Source organism: Vipera ursinii (genome assembly GCF_947247035.1).
Source record: "Vipera ursinii genome assembly, chromosome: 3".
In the NCBI taxonomy this organism is placed as follows: Eukaryota; Metazoa; Chordata; class Lepidosauria; order Squamata; family Viperidae; genus Vipera; species Vipera ursinii.
The window spans coordinates 37,185,099-37,202,826 of record NC_139516.1 but is presented as its reverse complement, the minus strand read 5'-3'; the positions used below and the strand labels follow the sequence as shown (position 1 = coordinate 37,202,826).

At 35.7% G+C, this 17,728-nt stretch overlaps 1 protein-coding gene across 4 annotated transcripts in view; it reads left to right on the top strand.

Moving 5' to 3' along the window:
- Positions 1 to 17,430, top strand: part of HIPK1 (homeodomain interacting protein kinase 1) — a 38,092-nt gene extending 20,662 nt beyond the window's left edge. For 3 of the 4 annotated variants that reach the window (XM_083359206.1, XM_083359205.1, XM_083359207.1), the window contains exons 10-16: positions 1,195 to 1,329; positions 5,088 to 5,230; positions 6,038 to 6,220; positions 6,623 to 6,838; positions 7,690 to 7,922; positions 10,540 to 10,673; positions 11,801 to 17,430. In XM_083359206.1, coding sequence (XP_083215332.1) covers positions 1,195 to 1,329; positions 5,088 to 5,230; positions 6,038 to 6,220; positions 6,623 to 6,838; positions 7,690 to 7,922; positions 10,540 to 10,673; positions 11,801 to 12,271 — 1,515 coding nt within the window. In that variant the 3' untranslated portion in view covers positions 12,272 to 17,430. The remainder of the gene's footprint in view (positions 1 to 1,194; positions 1,330 to 5,087; positions 5,231 to 6,037; positions 6,221 to 6,622; positions 6,839 to 7,689; positions 7,923 to 10,539; positions 10,674 to 11,800) is intronic. The other variant, XM_083359208.1, reaches the window with a different exon arrangement.
- The last annotated feature ends 298 nt before the right edge of the window (positions 17,431 to 17,728 follow it).

Genomic DNA, 17,728 nt, shown 5'->3' with positions numbered 1-17,728 from the left:
GAACCAGAAATTCCTAAGTCTTTTAAAAATTACTAGAGAAAAACATAATAAAATATTTCTTTGTCTAATGATTTCTTTGCTTTAAAGGTTTGGCCTTTGCAAATAGACTTATTGTCTAAGACCAAAATTTTAGGCAACTTTCATTTACAGGTACAGATCTTCCACTGTGCCTAAAACTGAATATATTATTCTGTTATTCTGGGAAAAGTTAAATTTTAATTGATTTTAATTGTTTGCCCTAAAATTACAATTAATATAAGATTTAGTAGAAGGCAGAAAAAGATCTTATTTGTCACTTTTGGTTCAATTAAATTACTCTTTCCCATCAATTTTACCATTCACTTTATGAGTGCTTATTGCATTTGTTCTGTTTCTTGCTACTGAGAAAATGACAGGTTACACATAATAGCAAAGATTTAGACTTACTACTTTAATAATGATCAGTTTTCTGTTCTGCTATAAAAAACAAAGGAGTTTCTGCTCTCAGAAGCCTTTTTTATGATATGTTCATTGTTAAAATGGAATGTTTGTTCCAGAACAGAAGGTTTGAAATAAGTTACATATATTATTTGTTAACTTAATTGTATTATCTTTGCAATGCACTTTGGTTACATTATTGTAAACTCTGTTTAGGTCAGGCATGAATAACTTAAAGACAGCAACTTATCCTTTTTTATTTGTATTGCAGAAGGCATTTGGAAGCACTTAGGCTAGCATAATACAAATCCCATTTGTATTCAATATGAATACAACACAATTTTTCTTCTTTTCTAGGTTTTAAGATTTTTGTGGTGAAATATAATTATACTGACAGAGCAATTGAATTGCTGTATTTTTAAGAGAAAACCAATAGGAATTTTTATATCAAACACAAAATGCTGGTTTAACAATTGAATGCTTTTAGTAAGCCATTTTAGGAATTATTTCTGTTTCCAAGCCTTCCCTGCACTGTGTTTTATACCACCCATGATTAATTTTTGTTTTAAGTGCACTAAACACAAAAGGCTTGTTCTTGGATATGAAGAAATACTTTTATCAGTGCATACAAGTTGGCAGAAAAGCATATTGATTTTCAGTGGATACCTATGAATTCTGCAAGTCACTCAAAAGCGCCCTTTGTATCCTTGGGGGAAGCCTTTCTGGCCCTGTTACCTTAGTACATTTGTTTCACTCACTGCCTAATCTACATTTCAGGGAAGCTGTACACCACTAATGGTAGCAACTCTTCATCCTCAAGTAGCCACCATCACGCCGCAGTATGCGGTGCCCTTTACTCTGAACTGCGCAGCCGGCCGGCCAGCGCTAGTAGAACAGACGGCTGCAGTACTGGTAATTGCCTCCCTTGATTGTGTTCACTAACGGAGTTTTTGTTTTAACTTAGACTTGCAGAGGGCATGGAAGCATGTGCCATCTTGTGGCTGTGTTCTTGCTACATCTTAATGTCTTGTTGTTTTTCCTCCCCAACATTGCTGAAGCACTGTCTGACTCTGATGTTTAGTGTTGCTCTGTAAAGAATCCAGATTCATTGACTGTTGTTCTTAACTAGCTAGATTGCTGATCAAGCTCTTCTCCTAGTTTGGAAAGAGCAGTAATGTACTTCTTCTTTTCTACACTCTTTATCTCTTTTTATTTTGCTGATTGAAAACAATTGATTCAGTCATTAATACCTGGGTAGCCATTTCTTGACAAATTTAGTTTTTTTGTTTTTAGTTTCTTTTCACATACAGATTTGTTAAGCACAGAAAATGTCTAATATCATTAAATTTATGGCTTTAACAACCCAGATTTATTGACTTACACCAAACAGTTAGCAACCCAAATCTCTCTGGCCTTTCATTACCCCTGACCAGTGTGCATCACCCTTAAATAGATGCTGCAACCCATCCGTGCTTTTAATTCCTTTTACATTTCTTGGTTGAGATTAAAGGTGAGCTCTTCCTGTTTAAGCTATATCATAGGGTAGTTCTTTAATTCTCTAAGTTAAAAAAAACCACTGTACACACTTCTCAAATTTTTCTTTCTCATTCTGGATTTCTGTGATTGGAATTCATGTTTTATAGATCCCATAAAACAATCAATTAGAAACCCCAGAATCAGATCAGTGAAAAACATGGAAACATTGCAGTGCACTTGAAATGGTGATGTCCTCATGTGTCTTGCCAAGCACACTTCTATTTGTTGCATACTCATTGTCTTCTGTTACTTTAAAGTGATAATTCGCGAGCATCTTTCTCTTCCAGTGGAGAGAAAAGGGGCATTGTTGGCTTTAGTCTCACCAAGATGAGTAATTGCTCCCTCTGACATTGCTTCTGTTATTCCAAGGAATGCCATATGGGTAGACAAGATAGATTAAAAAAAAACAACAACAGTTATAACTGCATGTGTTGAACAGATCACTACAGATTTTGTAGTTCTCCATTCTGACTTGCGTTCTTCAATATAATTTCATAATTGAAACATATGGAATACATCTAATAGAACCTAAATCTTTGGTTATTTATTATCAGAAAACTATTTTGGATTTTTCAACCAATAGGCTAAACTGTCCCTCTTTGGATCTACTGCTAGGAGACTGAGATCAGAATGCTATATCCTCTGCTCAAAATTCATTGGAATGGAAAATTAAAATCTGAAACTAGTGTAAATTAATACAGATTAAGACCTATTGTCTCATAGGAAAGGGAAAATAACTACGGAACACACAGGCCATTTGAACTGCTTTTCTACTTGTATCCCCTCTTATCTTTTGAGATTTCTTAAGACATAGCCTTTGTTTTCAAACAATTTTCAGCTTCAAGGATTAAAAACTGGATTTTAATAAATCTCTAGATGACATATGTGGAATTAGAATCTGCAAAACATTCAGAACTGAAACATTTCAAGCTTGAAACAATTGTTTGGGGTTCAAATGAAATGCAGCAAACTTAGTAAAAATGCTCCCACTTTGTTTCGACCAGTCTAGAATCATTTTTTTTTAGCTTGGAATTAAGCTGTTTTGAACTCAAATATTTATGGAATGGTCAGAACAGTGTGGGAACACTGAAAAGTGGAAGCATTACGTTTGAACTTGAAACAGGATTGAAATGTTTTGAGCTTGAAATGTTTTTTGCACTTCTGCTTGGAATACTAATTGTTGTGCTTCTGTGATACGATGATATCTTCGTATCTAAATATCTTCTAGACTAAATCCACTTAATCTTATCTGAATCCTACCTTTCTCTCCATGGATTTTGGCTTCAAGGCTTTTGCCTGAAATGCTCACCTTTAGTGCTTTCAACACTTCTCCCTTTCGCCGCTTCATCTAAGTTTGCGTTAGCCATTTGCTAAGCTTTGCATATTTTTGTCCCTCCTCTGTCAAAACAGTTCGTCGCTTGGAAAGCCCGATTTCTGCCTTCTGGTGGGGACATTAGATCTCGCACTGTATTAAACTCTCTGCTTTGTCTTGTGCAGGTGTTGGCTTTTGGAAAGAGGCATGGTGTGACTTAACATTATTCTCTTTTTTTTATTATTCCGCTTATGTTGGCAGAGGGGTTAGCAGTTCTCTGCTTGAAAGCTGTTTGTTTGGAACCAGTGTGTGGAATAAGAGAATTTGTTACTTGCAGAAATATGTCATTTAAAATTTCATGTATAATGTTTTCAAACTGTATTGCAGTTTGAACTGTGTGGGATGTGATTATAAGAATTGGATTCTGGAAGTATTTTATTGCAGAACCTTTTCCTATAGATAGGTTTTTGCAAAGAGAAAACACACTTCTTGGATGGATTTTATAAATCCATTGTAAGCAATTCACACTGTAAACAGATTTTTTTTATAACTAAGGAAGGATATGAAAGCAAATACAAGAAAAGTTTGATCATCCATAGGAGTTACATGTACAAGCAACAGTAGACACAGAGGAAGTCCTTCTTTTGTTAAAAACTGATGTGCTGGGATACATACTTCATGCCCTGGAGAGAGAGAGTTATCTATATTCTACAACTTTAGTCCTGTAGAATTACAAAAAATAAATACTTTGCTTAATAATAGTTACAAAAAGAATGTGCTTAATCTGCCAAAGCAGGAAGAGCTGTTTGGTTACACAGGTCTGAGCTCCTGTCCAGTGAGAAATTGTTATAGTACTTCTTTTATCATTCAGAGTCTTTACAGTTATATAATGTGTACTAAAAATATTTAAGACTGCAGATGGGCCAGCAATTTCATTCTTCTTATCTTAATGGCTCAACGGTAACCATCTCTTTCAAGGTCAGTGATCCTAAATTTGTGGATTTCATCTGATTTATGCAAATTGGGCTATATATAAAACTTGCAAATACTAAAGTATTTGTTTTTCAAAGGGAAGAAAACATTATCAATTACTCCTGATTCCATGTGGAGGAACCACATAAAATCTAGTTTAAATTACTTTCAAATTTTTAAACTTCGAAATAATGAATGAGCCAAAAAAAGTTGTTCTCCAAACATTTGAACACAACCTTTCATTTTAAAATTATATTGCCTTCTACTTCAGTCCTGAACCAACCAATTTTCTACTAGTGAGCATGCAGAAGTAGTTACCAAAACGTGTATTCAGCAGCTGTTGTAGGCAGCTATTTGCAGACTACTATATTGAGTTAGTGAGAAAGGTATATTCATATTCTTACAAAGGGCTAGTTTCACATGGACATGTTTGTATGAGAATTAGCTTTTAAAGACAAATGCGTTATCTGCAAAACATACCCTAAAATTTTGCTGCTTTTCCTAAAGTCTCAATCTCCCATTCTATATTTGAGGAATTGTTATCTTCAAAGCCACCTCAGTCTTTTCTGCCTAGCTGTTTAAGTGCTAAATATATTTTCTGCAACACTGTATGAATATATATCTCTTATACAGTTGGTCTTATGAGATATACAATGAACAGAGTGAGAGGAAACATTTTTATTTGTATTTTTTCATTTTCATTTATAAAATTATTTGCAGAAATTCAGTCTCATATCTTTATCTCTGCAAGTTAACAATATCTCATTTCTTTTACTTTAAACAACTTTTTTTTAGTTTTTTTAACAGCTAATCTTAGTAAATCCTTGTTTTTCTTTTTGTTGTTTTGCAGCAGGCCTGGCCTGGAGGGACCCAACAGATACTTTTACCTTCTACCTGGCAACAACTTCCAGGGGTTGCATTGCACAATTCTGTCCAGCCAACAGCTGTGATTCCTGAATCAATTGGAAGTAACCAGCAGTTGGCTGATTGGAGGTGAGTCTTCAACAAAGCAGAAATATGAGTAGTACATAATATAGAAAAGAATAGAAATGATGCAGTGTTTTCAGATTATATTTTTTAGAATAGATAATCAGATGTGTAGTAATAAACTAAAAAAAATATTTTCTCCTTGACTAGTATGTACTTTTTATGTCCCTTTGGGAAAACGGGAGAATGAGAGAAAGACATGAATATAGAAATATGATTGAATTGTCAAGAATGTGTGGATAGAGATAATTTCCATAAATGCTCACAAAAAGTGGAAAGAAATCTGTTGGGCATTCTCAAGATATGCTATCAAATGTTAAATTACATTTTTTCTGCAAAAAATGTACAGTTAGTGTTTGAAGTTTTAACAGCAAGGAAAGAATACTGTAGTACAGTCATATATTTTTTGTTCAAAGAGGCAGAGAGCAAAACCTACTGCAATTTAGATAAAATAAACGTAGATCTTTCCCGTATCAGAATTCTGATTGGATATTGCACTCTAGAGTTCTTGTCTTCTGGAGTATATGTGTATGTATGAATGAATAGGTGTGGTTTCAAGTCAGTATTGACTCCTGATGCCTACTTGGGCAAGTCTCTGCAGTGCAATGTTTTTTAGAATTGGTTTGCCCTTCCTAGGGCTGAGAGAGAATGACTGGCCCAAAGTCGCTCAATTTGCTTTGTGCCTAAGGTGGGACTAAAACTCACACTTTTCCAGTTTCTAGTCTAATTCTTTAACCATTATAACAAACAGGCTCTGTCTTGTGGAGTACATAAATAATACTAGGAATCTCTGTGTTATTTTCTTTCCTTTAGAAGTGCTCATTCACATGGAAATCAGTACAGCACTATTATGCAGCAGCCATCTTTGTTGACCAATCATGTAACTCTGGCTACAACCCAACCTTTGAACGTTGGAGTGGCTCATGTTGTAAGACAGCAGCAAAGTAACGTGGTACCAGCAAAGAAGAACAAACACCCATCTCACAGTGCCACAAAGTAAGTAAATTATTTGTCCTGACTCTGAATAGGTATTGGCAGGCTGTATTTTAGTATGATAGCATTATGATTATAGCAGATAAATGCTCAAGCACATTCTAACCCAGACAGTTATAAGAACTTTCTTGTGCACTAGCCTTAATTTAGCACCTATTGGTGTTTCTGTATTGTTAAGTAAAAATATATAATTACTGAGGAAAAGTAGAGACTAAACGTTTGATTACAGAGTCTGGAACAAGCACCGATATGAGAATCTTAATATCTAAATGACATGCTTTTCTCCTGGATTGTACGTGATTATTTGAGCTGGAATAAGCTCAGAGCCATTCAAAATATATAAGCTCTGTTTTATGCCTTTGGTGGTGGAATTTTATCATAACTATACACTTACCTTTCCCATAGGCCTGCATCTACTTTGGAGGCCATTCCATCTCAAGTCTACTCTCTAATTGGAAGCAGTCCTCTGCGTGCAACATCTTCTTCCTCCAACGCTCTCCTTCCAGTGCAAGAGCAGCATCAGCCCATTGTTATTCCAGATACCCCCAGTCCTCCTGTTAGTGTAATCACCATCCGAAGTGACACTGATGAAGAGGAAGACAACAAATACAAACCTGGAAGGTAGTGTTTTAAGCTTCTTTCAATTCATTAATGCATTACAGTGAGAAAGAGTCATGAAGCTAAAAAGAAAAACAGCCCATAGTTCAATGGTTGAGTATATGATTTTTCAGCTGTAAGGTTCAAGGCTCTGTCTCTGACGTCTTTAGATAGGATTAAAGGTGTTTGCATTGATAATTCTGGTCTAGATTGATCAATAGGGTTGAAGATGCCACATTGATAATTACAGCCTAGATTGATGAATAGACTTGAAGGTATCAGCACTATAATTCTGATCTAGACTAAACAGTAGATTGGTGGGATACAATATCCTTTATTCATATGTATGTACATGTTAATGTAATGTAAATCTCATCTTATACAATGATACAGAACTGTTGGATGAGTTCATCTTTTTTAAAGCAAAGGGGATTCTTCATAGTTGTCCAACTATAACCTTTCATATCTTTAGTTTATGATCTGTGCTAGAAGTATTAGTTTTGGACTAGCTCCAAACTCTTCTCCATCATTTAAAAGGTTGCAGGCCTTGTGAGGTCAGTAACTTATAGGATAGTTGTGGAATGAAATAAGATATATTTCATATATACTACTCAAAAGCGTTTGGAAAGGTGATAGCGTGCAAATGTATTTAGTATAATTTTGTATTAAGAATAATTCAGGAGTTGTAGTTGGATGCAAAGTTCACATTCTTGTGTTCTTTGAAGCATTTTTTTTGGAAACAGTTGAGTGCATTGTGCAACTGATTGTTTCTTTTTAATCTTATTTGGGTTGCTGAATAGTTTGGATATGCATTTTAAGTATTGTAATATTAAGATAAATAAGATAACTAATAAGAAGTTATTATTTTCTCGTAGCTTGGGCATGAAGCAGAGATCCAATGTCATCAGCTACGTTACTGTTAATGATTCCCCTGATTCAGATTCTTCCCTGAATAGCCCTTATGCATCAGATGCACTTTCCACACTCAGGAGCTCTGGTGGTGCGCTGGAGCCAAGTAGAGGGGCAGCTGAAAGCTCCACCTCCCGTACCATTATTGTGCCTCTGAAAACACAGCTTAGTGACTGTACTGTAGCCACCCAGGCCTCAGGTAAGGTTCATTGCCTATAAACTACAGTGATCTATAATGTGGAATTGATTTTTTTCCCTCCCATTTTTATGGGCTTGTTCTAAAAAAATATGTGTTTTCTGTTAGTGTTTGCACAGCTTTCATAATCAATATACCAAAGAGTAATTGTCAGGAGGAGTACATGGGCGTTTCAATTATGATGACTCTTATCCATAAGGAAAAGGTTGTTTGAGTATAAATACTTTGAAAAAAAGATTCTTTATAATGGATATGTTCAGAGTATAGCAACTTTATATAAATATAATCTCCATTAAGAAATAACAGATGTATCAATGATCAGACCTGATGAGTTGCAAACTAAATGTTTCTCTTCATATGTAAGAAATATGTGTATATGTGCATTCCTGTATCTTTATTAATACTTTAAGTGTTCTGGACTAATCAGTACTTTAGTTCTACGTAATATAAAAGAATATAAAAAGTAAAAGTAAAGATGTACTCAAATTTCTGTCAGGCACAAATAACCAGGGGCATTTGTCAATTTCAAACTACAGAAGAGTTTATTATTGTTACCTATAAACAACAATCTAGTCAACTAATGGTCAAAGCTAGATTGGCACTAGATAAGGGTCAAAAAAATTCACGGGGCTGGACTTGAATCTGTTTTGGCAAGGCAATGAATCCCAACTGATGACATGTTTAACTCCGCTTTCCAGTTCAGCCTGTTCTACAGTTTCTTTCAATTCAATATAATCATTTTCCCAAGTCAATTTTTAAAAAAATTATGTAACAAGAGTCACAAGATAGTAGTTGTTTAAAAGTTAAAGCAATAAACCAATGAAAAGGATATAAGGAGAGTAAAAGTCTCTTCTTAGTGTGCTTAAATATCACTCCAAGAGGAAAGATGTTAGAAATATACCCCAAAATCTGTGAATGCTTTAAAGCAGTTTCTTAAAAATAGATTATTTTAAGAGCAGATTTTCAAACCTTAGAGCTCTTCCTTTTTAAGTACCTTCTAAATTCAGATACCAAGCAGATAAGTTAGTAGATAGTTTTGATAGTTTTTCATGGAAAAATTAACTTTCTTTTTTTCTTTTTTATACTAGTGTAGAAAACTTTGGGATGAGGCAAATATTTTGGGGCTGTGTTTTGCCATTTTAATACAGGTAGACCTCGACTTAACAACAATTAATTTAGTGATCATTCAAAGTTTCAACAGCACTTGAAAAAAGTGATTTAAAACTCTTGTTCACACTTACGACTGTTGCAACATCTCCATAGTCACATGATCAAAATTTGGACACTTGGCAACTGACTCATATTTATGACGGTTGCAGTGTTTTGGGTCATGTGATTACCTTTTGCAACCTTACAAGCAAAATCAGTGGGGAAGCCAGATTCATTTAACAACTGTGTTACTAACTTAACGACTGCAGCAATTCACTTAATAACTATGGCAAGAAAGGTCATAAAATGGGGCAAAATTCATTTAACAAATGTTTCACTTAGCAACAGAAATTTGGGGCTCAATTGTGATCACAAATTGAGATCTAGTTGTTTTATGCTGATAGGATTTTATATATTACAGGGAGTCCTTGACTTACAACAGTTGCTTTGTGACTGAAGTTACTATGGCATTGAAAAACTGACTTCATGACCATTTTTTCACACTTAAAACTGTTGCAGCATCTCCATGGTCATGTGATCAAACTTCAGATGTTTATAATGGTCCCAGTGTCCTGGGATCATGTCATCACTTTTTGCGATCTTTTGGCCGGCAGAGTCAGTGGGGAAGCCAGATTCTCTTACTAACTGTTATTAATTGAACAACTACAGTGATACACTTAACAACTGTGGCAAGAAATGTGGTAAAATGGGGCAAAACTCACCTAACAGCTATCTCGCTTAGCAGCTGAAATTTTGGGTTTAATTCTGGCCAGAAGTTGAGAAGCGGTGAATGCTCCAACATCGGAAGTTTTTAAGAAGAGACTGGACAGCCATTTGTCTAAAATGGTATAGGGTTTCCTGCCTGATCGGGGTTGGACTAGATGACCTCCGAGGTCCCTTCCAATTATTTATTATTATTATTATTATTATTATTATTATTATTATTATTATTATTATTATTACTACTACTACTACTACTACTACTACTACTACTACTACCACTACCTGTGTTTTTTTGAATATGCAGGTTTTAATTATTTGGGCATGCAATAATGTGAAGAAAATAAGACAATAGACTGGATCTTAGTTAGGTGACACATCTGTGGGGTTAATATGATCTCATCCACTAATAAAAGGGCAAGTCAATTTTAAAATATTATGTTCAAAAATGTGGTATGATTGGTTTCTTCAAAAAGTCCATAGAATACAGTTGCAAGAAAAAGTATGTGAACCCTTTGGGATTACGTGGAGTTTTGCATGAATTGGCCATAAAATGCGCTCTAAACGTCATGTAAGTCACAACACTAGAAAAACACAGTCTGCTTAAAATAATACTACACAAACATTAGTTGTTGTCATGTTTTAATTGAACGTAAGATGGAAACATTCACAGTGGATTGGATCCTGTTTCCTTTACTGTATTGAAGAGGAGGATTCTTCTATGGACTGAATTTGGTGTTTTTTATTGTAGGAGTCTTTAGCCTGAGCAAGATCAAGCCAATGGCATCTGTAAGTGGGCAGACATCAGGATGTTGTATCACACCAACTGGATATCGGCAACATCGGGTAGTGACAAATGGTGTACAACCGCTTAACCTTAGCCAGGTATGTCAAATCATGTGGCCTCCTATATCCTGCTGCAGTGTTCACATAGTAGCAGTTAGTAGTGCTGTATAGTGAAGGAACAGTTAAAAAGAAAATACTAAAAAGAATTTGTGAATGATAGAAATTTCAAAGAGCAGTAGTACTAAATTTGCATTCAGTAGTTGATTTCTGTTTCTGCTTCATAAATTATGGATTTGGACAGCACCATAAGGACCATGTAATTCAGCCTTTTGCTTTATGCAGGAAAACCTATTGAGCCATCCTCGTGCCTCTTTTTTGGAACAAGATTAGAGTAATCAGGACCATTTTGGGCTCATGAGTATGGCCACTGGCATCTCCTGCAAACCTTAATGATGAAAAGTTAATACATTGTGTGTCACAATGTACACAATATTTGTGACCCAATATCGGGTGCAAGTTGGTTCATCAAAAGGTTTGTGTTAGGAGGTAGCCACACACATTTAATCAATTGTCCTCCACCCTTCCCACCCCACCCTGATGACTATGTGCATTGCTAAAAATTTGAAGAAACAGTGCAGAATTGTTATGAGAGTCTGTGTGGCACCCAAATTTGCTTTGAAACGAGATGGGTGGCAAGCAAACAAATAAATGTAAATCAACCAAATTTCATTCCAGAATTGAGTGGAAGGTAAAGAATGGGATGCGAGCCCAAATGCTAAAGCTTATGTTTATCTTTGCAATGCACAACCCAAAGTGCTATTGTCACATAACTAAACTAAAAAGTGTGGTACCCTCTCCCAACTACATTAATGTTCTCCCTCCCTTCCAAAAAATCAAAGAAGCAACATATTCCTCCTCACCAAGAATATTTTATAGAATGTTCTCTGATACAAGGAAAGGAAACGTAAGGTACAGAATATTTCCTCTACTATGCAGATGTACATGTTATTTTTTCCAAAGAATTAAAACTAAGAAGAATAAGGGAGCTGGCTAGATGTCTGGAAGGTTGTTTAGGGAGTTGCAGTATCTACTATATTGTAAGCTCCAGAAGGTAGATTCTCTTTGGGTGGAAAAAGTTTTGCTTTCCTCTCTGTCTCCTATTAGATTTTTTTTTGTATAATAGTGTTCCGGATGCTTTCTTTCTAAGCTTGTTCCTTACTTTATAGAACCAGCAAGCAACTGTACTGGCCTCCCAAGAGAGAAGTGGAAATCCAGCTCCCCGCAGGCAGCAGGCCTATGTTGCTCCCCTGCCAACAACAATTGCTCAGGCTCCGTATACATTCCAGCATAGCAGCCCAGTCCACCCTCACTTGGCAGCAGCCACAGCAAGCCAGCCTCACATGTACACCTATGCGCCTACTACTGCTGCCACCTTGGGCTCCACCAATTCAATTGCTCATCTCTTTTCCCCTCAGGGCTCCTCCAGGCATACCACATATACAACCCACCCAAGCACTCTTGTGCACCAGGTCCCAGTCAGTGTGGGACCCAGCTTGTTAACCTCTGCCAACGTAGCACCTGCTCAGTATCAACATCAGTTTGCTGCCCAGTCCTACATTGGTGCATCCAGAGGATCTGCAATTTACACTGGATACCCACTAAGTCCTACCAAGATTAATCAGTATTCTTACTTGTAATTTGGGGGCAAAAACTGTCTTGAAGTCAGGAACAATCATAGAGGTGAAGGGATCTGCAGTAGGTTTTGCAGTATTCTAACAGTTCCACAACAGGAACCTCTGTGGAATCCAAGGAAAATAATGGGGAATCCACCCCTTGTTGACAATTCTGCTTATGCTCTCCAGAATCAGGTGGTACTGTTGGTGGAGCCCTGCTGTTCAGGGGAAACATAGGTGATGACTGGGTAGAATCTTTTGAATCAAATTCTCATTTAATATTTTACATTTAATTTTTATTCGTGCTTTAAAAAGAAACTAAGGCCTGAACCCCATTTATTTAAAGCTATTATGTTAATCAGAAGCAAATCAGTGACTTTTTTAAAAAAACCTGTTCTTTAAAAAATGTATTAGAATTAAATAGTACTTGTTTAAATTATTTTAGCAGCTTGCACAAACTCATATTGCCACTAAAATGCACATTTAACTCTAGGTTGCTAGGGCTGTTTTATAAACTTGAGTTAGTATTTTAATTTTAATTTTGTAATTCATATTCTTGAAAGGCAAGAGCTGAATTCTAGAAAAGCAGTTATTTCCTCTCTTTAGCTTCTCTTTATCTGTGTACATAGACATATGTATATTGCTTTTCAACTCCCTGATTTTAATTATATCTGTTGAAGGATAGTGTAGCATTTTTGTATACAGCTTTCTTTTAAACCATAGATTATTTTTAATGTGTGAATTTTCAGAATGAAAATGAGAGGGATTTTTTTCAGAAAAATGCAGAAAGATGAATTTGCTTTCTGTTGTGAGATCACAATCTGTAATGTTATAATGACTGCATTATTCTCAGAAGCTCTTGCATTTAGCTGAACATATTTAGGATTGCATTACTGTTTCAGGGCAGAAACCACTGGGAAATACTTCCTGTAAGGTTCACTAAACTGAATAGATGTGCAGTTTCTGGAGAGATTTATCTGAGGTTTAGGCCATTAGAATTCTAAAAAATAACATTAAGAGCTGGATTCTTTTCTCTTACCCATCTTGTATTTCTTTGCCTGGTTCATTTAGTTGAAGAATCCAAAATTCACCTTAACATCAACTTACTGAAATGTAAACTTTTTATACTTCTGCTAGCACCTCCTCCTAGGAATTTGTTGGCAGGAAACATTAAAGCGCTCTTATTAAGACTTGTATACAATACATGCATGTAGGAATTGCAAAAACATGACACAAAATTGCAGATTTTAAATGTTTATTACTGAATTTAAAACTATTTTAGAAGTTTTGTAATGGTGATGTTTTAATATTTTACAGAAAATGAAATATGTACATATTGATTAGAATTAAATACAACAAGCAAAATTTCCTGCTAATCCCAAATGTTCTGTCTTTGTAATCAAAATGTGTAGTGATTATACTTGAACTCTGTACTTAAGTGTTTGTCTAACTCTTAAATGTTTCTGGGGATGAAATTGATATATTCCTTTGTATTTAAACCAAAATGAGTTGTTAATACATGTTGGAATGTATGTGAAATAATGCAGTTGCCTAGAGCTCATCACTGTAGCACTGAGAGAGAAAGAGAGAAAAGGGGAAAAAGCTGCATGAGAGACAAGGATATCTTCTGATTTGCTTTGCACAGGTATGTGTGACTGGTGTGTAAACCCCCCCCCCCAATATTGTAGTGCCTTAAATGATTATGTAGTGTGACTAGAGTTTACAGTGAGCTTGCCTTATGATGGACCAGCAAGCCCTCCACTCTCCGTCAAATTGAAGCAATTCATCAAATATGTCCCACTAAGGATAGATATAGGTGACAAAACCATTTGCTTTAAGTTTCAGTGCCAACATAAATGGAACAATGGGCATCATTCAGCCAAAGCTGAGTATTCCTTTAGTCTTGCTTACTTCAGCTGGAAAGCTAAGAATGTTCACCATTTGATCCCCCTGAAACTGCCAAGTGAGTTCAGACATCAAGCCAAGCCATGCATTTGTTAACCACAATATAAAATACAGACTATGCTTTGAGTTTCCAGTCATATGGCAGCCAAGCCATGGTGTAGGATAGTCTTCTCTCGAAAGCGTTGGTTTACTAACCTGTTACCCTCTAAACAGACTATTCCTTCGAGATATGCCAAACAGCCTGTCATGCTAATTGGGGCATAATGGGAATTGGCGACCAGCTTGGGGAAAACATTGTATGGCATGGTTTGATCATGGTGTGTATACCTGGAGGCAGAATAATTTGGTTTGCCAGATCAAACAAGTTTGTAATCAAGTTCAAATTACAGCTTAGTGTGGTGTCTGAAATGCTTCAGTTTAGATGGATTATGACCTAAGTATTTTATTTTGAGTGACCCTTTCTTCCCCTCAAAATTTAACTAGTCTAGCTGTTGATGCGTCTTTAAGAGTATTATGCTAGGAATGCATTGGAAAGCATATTTGGTATTTCAGAGGTGTTTAAGCATGTGCAATTTCTTTCCCTTAGGGTATACTGTAACATTGTTACCCATGTGTGTAGCAGAAATTGCTTATAAAATATTTCTAGTTTGGTGTTACAATTAGAACTTTTATACCAAAGAGAGCTTACTGGAAAGCACATAATCTAAGTTTTATTTAACACCGCTAGTAATTTGGCGCTTTTGGAAAGCTTTGAAAACTGTAGCACTTGCTGTAAGGAAATAACACATGACCTGGCCTGCTAGTGGTGAGCTTCTAAATCTCATTTGGTTTCCCAAATTCTTTCACAATTGTTTCTTTCACCACTGCCATTATGCAAAGACTGTTCTTGGCCAAATGGAGAATTAACTGTCTTGGAGAGTGGTATTGCTACAGCAATAAAATGCATTAACAGCCTTGGAACCCAGTTTATTTCCCATCCAGTCTACATTAAATGGCTAGATTTTGTACTTTACAAAAAAAATACTAAGTATATTAAACCAATTTCTGGAGCATGCATGTTCACACGTTTTAATAGTCCAAATGTGAACAATTTTTGAAATGGTAACCGGCAATAACTCTGATCCATTAGTCAGGAATTGGGGAGGGGGGAGGGAGTCGTGATTTCAGTGAGGCCAAGATTCTGGAGGTCTTAAAGCCACTTATTCCAATAGCTCTAAATAGTCTGTGGACCACAAGCCTTACAGTTTCCTTTCTAGTGAGGAATCTGTTGTCTCTGGCAATAGAGGAGAGTGGTTAACAGTGTGTCTAGCTGAACATTTGTTTACTGTACTCTTGTTCTGTTGTATTTTTTTTCTTCTGTATTGATGTGAAGATAAGCAAGGAATTTCAGTTCTTTACATCACTGGTGTCAACAACAATTTCTGTTGCTGTAATATTCTCAGAATAGTTTTCTGCTTAGTGCCATGATCTGTATCTCAATCCGCCTTATAGAAAATCTGAAAGTGGATTGTTTTACCAGTTAAACATTAATATTAAAATATCAATACTAAAATATTAAAATTAAAATATTACTATAATATTTTCAGTGCAGCAAGGATTTTCAGTAAATCTGCTTGGAAAATGTAAAGTACAGGTCTTAAAAACAACCTATCCTTGAATGGGTTAATCATATTTTTACCTCAAGTCAGTTCTGAGTGAACAAAAGAACTGGCTTTTTAAGACAAAAAAAAGTTTAAAGTGTAATTCTACATAATCAGAATTAAGCAATTACGAATTATTAAAAAAGACGGTCTCCCAAGTTTTTGATTCTGACTTCCTCAGTAATTTGCTCCAGCGACCAGACACTTCATAACTGGAAGCAAACATATATTAAGGGTTTTCTCTAAAAGGCCTTCTTCTCACAAAGCAGGTGAGATAGCAAGTTACACACATAGCATACTACTGCCTCTAAGCTCTTTTAAAATCTCTCAGTGTGCACCTGGAATGTTTGTCCAGATGGACACCATCCCAGGAAAGGGGACATAACTCCAGTTGCTTTGGTTTGGGAACTCTACCCTTCCCCTTCACTTTTTCTCCAGCTACAGGAGTCAATAGCAGGAAAGTTTTCATCAGCTTTGGCACCTGTATTGGGTTCAGGATTCTTCCTGGCTGAAAATGTGGGGAGGATTTTTGAAACTAATCCCTCATATGATTTGTGAGAACTAGGCTGCAGGGGCATCTTTTTCTCCCAGTGCATTTCCAGGTTGCCTCACAATGAAAGACCAGATAGTAGTAGCCTCACAGTTGTGCAGCCTACAAGTAAATGCACCTATTTTATGCACAAAAATCAATGTTTCAAAAATTTAGTCTCCTTTGCTGGGGGAATTGGAATACCCCCATAATATTATGGCTGCATTTTCCTGCAAGTTCTGAAATCTGTAGGATTTCTGTGAGTAAGCTGTGCTTTTCTCTGCAACCTGAGCTCATTTGTAAGTAAATTTATTTTTAGTAATAGCAAGACAAATTATGCTTTACTTAGTCACTTATGTGATTAAACCTATTATTTAACATTCTTGACAGCTGAACTTTCACCTCATTGTTCTTGATACTCCACTGCAAAGGCAGCTTCTGAGCTTTACTGCTTGCACATAGTTAAAACAGTGCAGTACCATACCTCTGATTTCAATATATTTTTAAACATGAAATTCAATTGCTTCTAGGTGACTGGGATTGGCACAGCCCTGCTTTCTTGTTTTAATTTTTAACTTATGAATGGTGCCGCATGTTGACATAGTTGTTTGTTGCTAAACTTTATATAATGTGTGATTTCAGATTCAGCTTGAACTATTATCTAATTCACTACATGTAGCAGTGCATTATATGTAATGTTAGTATTTCTGCTTGATTCCTTGATATTGCAATGGAATTCCTACTTTATTAAATGTATTTGATATGCTAGTTTACTGTGTAGAATTTAACTTTTTTCTGGTTGTGCTCTTCCTTTTTACAAGCCGCTAGATAAAGGTAGTTTCTGACAATTATTGATCTATGTTTGTATTGCCAATGTACCTAGGGGATAATGTAAAAATCATTTTAACAAGAGGAAATACAGATATTTAAAAATTTAATACTAACTATATGGGAAAAGGGTCCATTGTGAAAACACGGTTTATCTTTGGATTCAATGTTTGTCTTTGGTTTTACAAAGTAGCTTGTATTTTAAGTATTTTCTACATAATATGGTAAAAATGTAGAACAATTGCAATGCATCAATAAAAAAGTTACTTTTCTGTATTCTATTAATTTGTTGATTTCTGACTGAAAAGCCCTTGTGGTTTAACTCTCTTTTTAACTCCCAATTGTACTTCAAAATAAAATGAAAGAAAAAATCTTGTGCCAAGTCCCATATTTATGTAAAGGATACCAGAGAACAGGGAATTTGTCAGCAGTAGTGTATGTGATAGTTAAGCACTTGAGAGTGGGGCACAATTTGATGCCAGGTTCCAAAGGATTTTTGTTGAGTGGAGATGGTCTGAGGATGGAGTATCTACTATCCAGGCAGACTAGATGTTTAATTTTCCTTTGGTTCCATCTGGG